General features: G+C 50.5%; 1 protein-coding gene across 1 annotated transcript in view; it reads left to right on the top strand.

The window, feature by feature from the left end:
* The window catches only part of RIN2 (Ras and Rab interactor 2), a gene marked incomplete at its 5' end in the record, with an annotated part of 19,168 nt that overhangs the window by 760 nt on the left and 13,959 nt on the right, over positions 1-4,449 (top strand). The window contains 2 exons of the mRNA XM_010148601.1: positions 661-772; positions 2,643-2,715. Of these exons, the coding sequence (XP_010146903.1) occupies positions 661-772; positions 2,643-2,715 (185 nt within the window). The remainder of the gene's footprint in view (positions 1-660; positions 773-2,642; positions 2,716-4,449) is intronic.

A 4,449-nucleotide genomic window follows, 5' to 3' on the forward strand; every position in this document is an offset into this window, starting at 1 on the left:
TTAAACCCGCTACCCCTTGTCCTGTCACTCCCTGCCCTTGGGAAAAGTGTCCCCCCACCCCAGCTTTCTTGTAGCCCCCCCAGGCACTAGAAGGGGCTCTGAGGTCTCCCCCGGAGCCTTCCCTTCTCCAGGGTAAACCCCCCAACTCTCCCAGCTTGTCCCCATGGCAGGGGTGCTCCAGCCCTGTGTCAGCGTTGTGTCCTTCACTGGTGCATGCGGCACAGCTGCTGCCATGGGAATCAGCCCCTCCCTGCTCAAGGGAGGCTGATGCCCCTTTCTGATGCTGCTGCCACCCGGTGCCAAAGGGTGCAGGATTGTCCTGGTGGCCATGAGCACTGCCCCATCCGTCTCCCTCAGAACCTGCAGCTTGACTTCAGGTTTGGGATTTGCTGACTGTTCCATGGGAGAGCTCAGAGACGGGTGCCTTGGGGTCATGTGTCTGAGTTACACAAGGATGCAAGGGTGCGACACTGCTGAACTTCAGGCTGCTGTGTTGCACCAGTCATGTACCCAGTACTATAACGACCGAGTGAAATCCTGACGTGTTTTCTATGGATCAGAGATGATGAAGTTGTGCCAGTTCTGTTTGTCTATAATGTATCTCTAATACAGCGTCTGCGATGAAGCTATAGCCATGTCTCTTTGCCTTCTGCTCCGCAGATATTTCTGGTTAGGAAATCTGCAGGGTTGCAGAAGAAGGTCATCTCCCTACGTCTGCCTGGTGACTGCGGCCCCTGCCTGAAAGAATTTGCGATCAAAGAAAGCACGTACAGTAAGTTGTGTTACATCCTTCTGGGCTCTGTGTCACCCTCTGTGTCCCCCTCTGCGAGCCTGAGGCACCCTGTGTCAGTTAAACCCGCAGCAGGAGACACCTCAAGTCACACAGCAGCTGCCTGCAGCACATCAGGCATATCCTGGAGAAGGGAAGAGCTGCAGAAGCGCATAAGTGCTGGACGCAACTTGGAATATTTCTTCTGTGTACCTTGCTGAATCCAGGGTTCACTGAGTATTATGTGTAACTTTCTTCTTCCATAGAAACACTGTCTGTAATCCCGTCTGCTCTCCGTGAAGTGTCCCTGCATTTCCTCATACTTGGGGGATTTTAACATAATAACTAGATGGATTTTAACCCTTTTCAATTACAACTATATTTGTTCCTTGGGTTTGAGTAGAAATGAGGGAATTGTAGAGATCCATCAGTTCCCAAATGACACTGCTCCTGTCCCCTCAGAGAAGATGTGCAAGGTACGTTTGAGGCGTAGGGATTTTCTGCTAGGAAACAGATCGTTTTAGCCCAGGTTTCCCTTTCCCTCCCCCATCCCTGCCCCCCGCAATAAATAGTTAATTCTGTGTGTGGTTTTGGTTCCAGTTACCAACAAGGCATGGCAGAAAAGAGCTGTCCGTGATCTGTGGGATCTGAGGCTGTAGGCTCGTTGTACTGAAGAACACCCTCTCCCCCACTCTAGAAAATCGAGTATTAATATTTTGTCTGTTATGAGTAAGATTTTCACCACAAGGGGGAGGTACCAACTGATGTTTGTACTTGCTAGTCGTTGCTGAGGTTTTACTTGTAGCCAGGGATCCCCCTGTGTGCTGACTGTCCAGGCTGGTAGCGTCTCTCCTAAAGAAATCCCTTCTTCCAGGCACCTGAAGGACTAGGGGGACTTGTCCTTCGGCACAGAGCTTGGATAGAAGTCCAGCGCCCGACTGGAGTTTTCCTCTGGCTGAGGTGCAGGCTTGGTAGCCAGTAGCATGGGCATCCTGCCTGGGGGAGCCGGCCTTGTGGCACGGAGTACTCACAACTTCCACCGTTGCTACACGCTGAGAGGCATTACTGATGTATCCAAAGCTGCCGCATGGCTCTTGGCTTTCCCACCAACCCTGGGAGTCTGCCGGTCTCAGCCCGGACACGGCTACAGTGCCGCAAGTGGAACACCGCTCTGTCCGGAATTCACCCTGTCACTGGGCTTTCTGAGTTCAGGGTGGGCTGGAGCAGCCGCAGCCTACCTGGTCACTCCCCTGTAGCTGTCTGAGGGCACAAGGGAGCAGTGTTCATGTCTGGGATGGTTTAGGGGTGTGGAGCAGGGAGAACTGAAAGGCACTGCTGGCACCTTCCTCCCCCACTGCGCAATGCAGCAGCACAAAGCAGAAGTGTCTGGGTGTTAAAGGGTTTTCAGGTTACGTGGTGTTCTGGAAGCAAGTGAAAATGTATCCTCTCCCATTAGGTGCTGACATCTGGGGAGAAGACAAGTGGGGATATGGAATGCAGGAGGAGAAAATGAGAGGTTTGGAATGGGATATTAGAACGCTGGGCAAAAAAAGTTTGCAACACTGATTTATTGTCTGTTAGCAAAACCTAGGGCAATTCCCATCACACTTGATCTGTTTCCCAGGAGTTACACTGCATGTTTGGCACAGGGAACTAAACCCACCAGCAGGACTATCCATGTATTCTTGCAAATGCATTCATCAGAGCCGTGTGCTCCTCCACAGGACTGTGCTCTCTTAACCAGATGGTAACTCTTTGGTGGTGCAAACAGGATTTTTATGCTAAAAAGTGAGACGCACTTTATTAAACTTTGCTGAGACTGAGAGGTGGTGGGCAGATGTGTGATTCTTTCCTTCTTGTAATGTTCTTTCAGCGTTTTCCTTGGAGGGCTCTGGGATAAGTTTTGCTGATTTATTCAGGCTCGTCGCTTTCTACTGCATCAGCAGGTAAGGGAGCGCTACACTCCAAGTCGCGTTTCCTACGCTGTCTTGGAAAAAGAGAATCCCAAGGGCTTGGTTCAGCATGGCATTTGTGTTGCCAATCTACATATATTCCTGGGTACCCTTAGGAGGTGGTGGGAGGAATAAGAGGTAAGGATGAGGAGCAAGGCTCTGTCTTCCCTGGTACAGGTGGGTGGTGTTACCCACCCAGCTCTGAGGGGTTGCCACGTCCAACTTCAGCTGATATCTCATAATGCTTTAACTGCTCTAACTCACTTCAGCAGCCCCTTCTAGGGATTGCTAATAAAAAGCATTTTTGGAGCATAATGGAGAAATGCTGTATCAGGCTGTGGAATATGACAGCTGAGAGATGTGAATGTGAACAACAAACATGGTCTCGGCATCTTTCCACTCCATGGCTGCCCGAGTTGTTTCTGGGTAGTATGCGCATTAAAAATAGCTGGTGGTGGTGAAGTTGGTTTCAGTTTGGGTTTATTTGACTGGTGAAAACTTCCAGGCTGATGCTCGAGCCTCATGTGGATCCACAGATGGGACACAGCCAAACTGCACGTCCGCATGTTTTCTGGGGGAAGGGGAGGAGGCACTGGTGATGGTCTCGGTCCTTTTACTGCAGTGAGGTTGCCAGTTACTTGAGAGAGTGGTGGTTTCTGGTCTGGGGAACACAGAAACTCTGGCAACCTGTCCCAGTGCCTCCCCACCCTCTCCAGGAAGAATTTCTTCCTGATGTCCAGTCTAAATCTCCCTCTTCCAGTTTAAACTCATCATCCTTGTCCAGCCTACAGTCACGCGGTACTTGGTTGCCTTGCCCACAAATCTCGTACCTGAGACTTTGCAAAGTGGCTTTAGTTTCCTTGCTGGTGTTGCAGTCTGGTGGGTGTGAATTACGTATCCTGCTGCAGCCTGGCCTCTGCTTCAGGAGCACACCCAAACCGGCATAGCCGGGCTCCTTGCCTGCTTGTTTTTCTTTAGATCCGGCCCAAAAGCTTTCCTAGTGCATCTTCCTACAGACTCATCCGCAGGTGCCCATAATAAATACGCCTTCAGCTGCAAGCCAGCCCAGAGCTTTCAGCAAAGGAAGCTCTCTTTGGCTGGGAGTGTGCTTTTGGAAGCAGATTTCCCCATCCAGTGGAGAAACATGCCAAGTGTTTCCATTTTCCTGATGCTACCTAAATGGCAGCACCTCCCCAGCATCCTTGTCCTCTTCAGGCAGCAGGATTGCTGGGGGTGCAAGAAGGAAATTTGTAGACTTCTTCGGGAAGCAGACAGGTCGCTGTCATTAGCCAGAGTACTGTTTGGTACAGCACAGAAAACCAGGAGGATTCCCTAAAGCCAGAGGGAATTCCTTGCAGTAGATACCCAGTCAGTTTGTGTGGGGAGTCAATACCTTTGTGTTGAACCCATCATGGGGTTCTAGACTTTAGATTATCTGTGGTATGATGTTGAAAGTAATTTCAAATCCTTCTTAGCCAATGCATGAGTCCTGCACCTGTGCTAGATGTGAATTCACCCAGAGCATGTTTCTGTGATAAACCTCTGTCTGTGCTACAACAGATTCACAGAGTTGTAGGGGTTGGAAGGGACCATCTAGAGATGCTTGGCCTTTCACAGCCTTAGGAAAAGCAAGCTGCGGACCCCAACTGCACGCAGACTTCCTGCGCTCCATGTGTTCTCATTTAATTACTTGGCTACTTCTGCTGCAGGTTTGGCAGTTCAGACGGC

The sequence above is a fragment of the Eurypyga helias genome, unplaced genomic scaffold, assembly GCF_000690775.1.
Source record: "Eurypyga helias isolate BGI_N326 unplaced genomic scaffold, ASM69077v1 scaffold22263, whole genome shotgun sequence".
Classification (NCBI taxonomy): Eukaryota; Metazoa; Chordata; class Aves; order Eurypygiformes; family Eurypygidae; genus Eurypyga; species Eurypyga helias.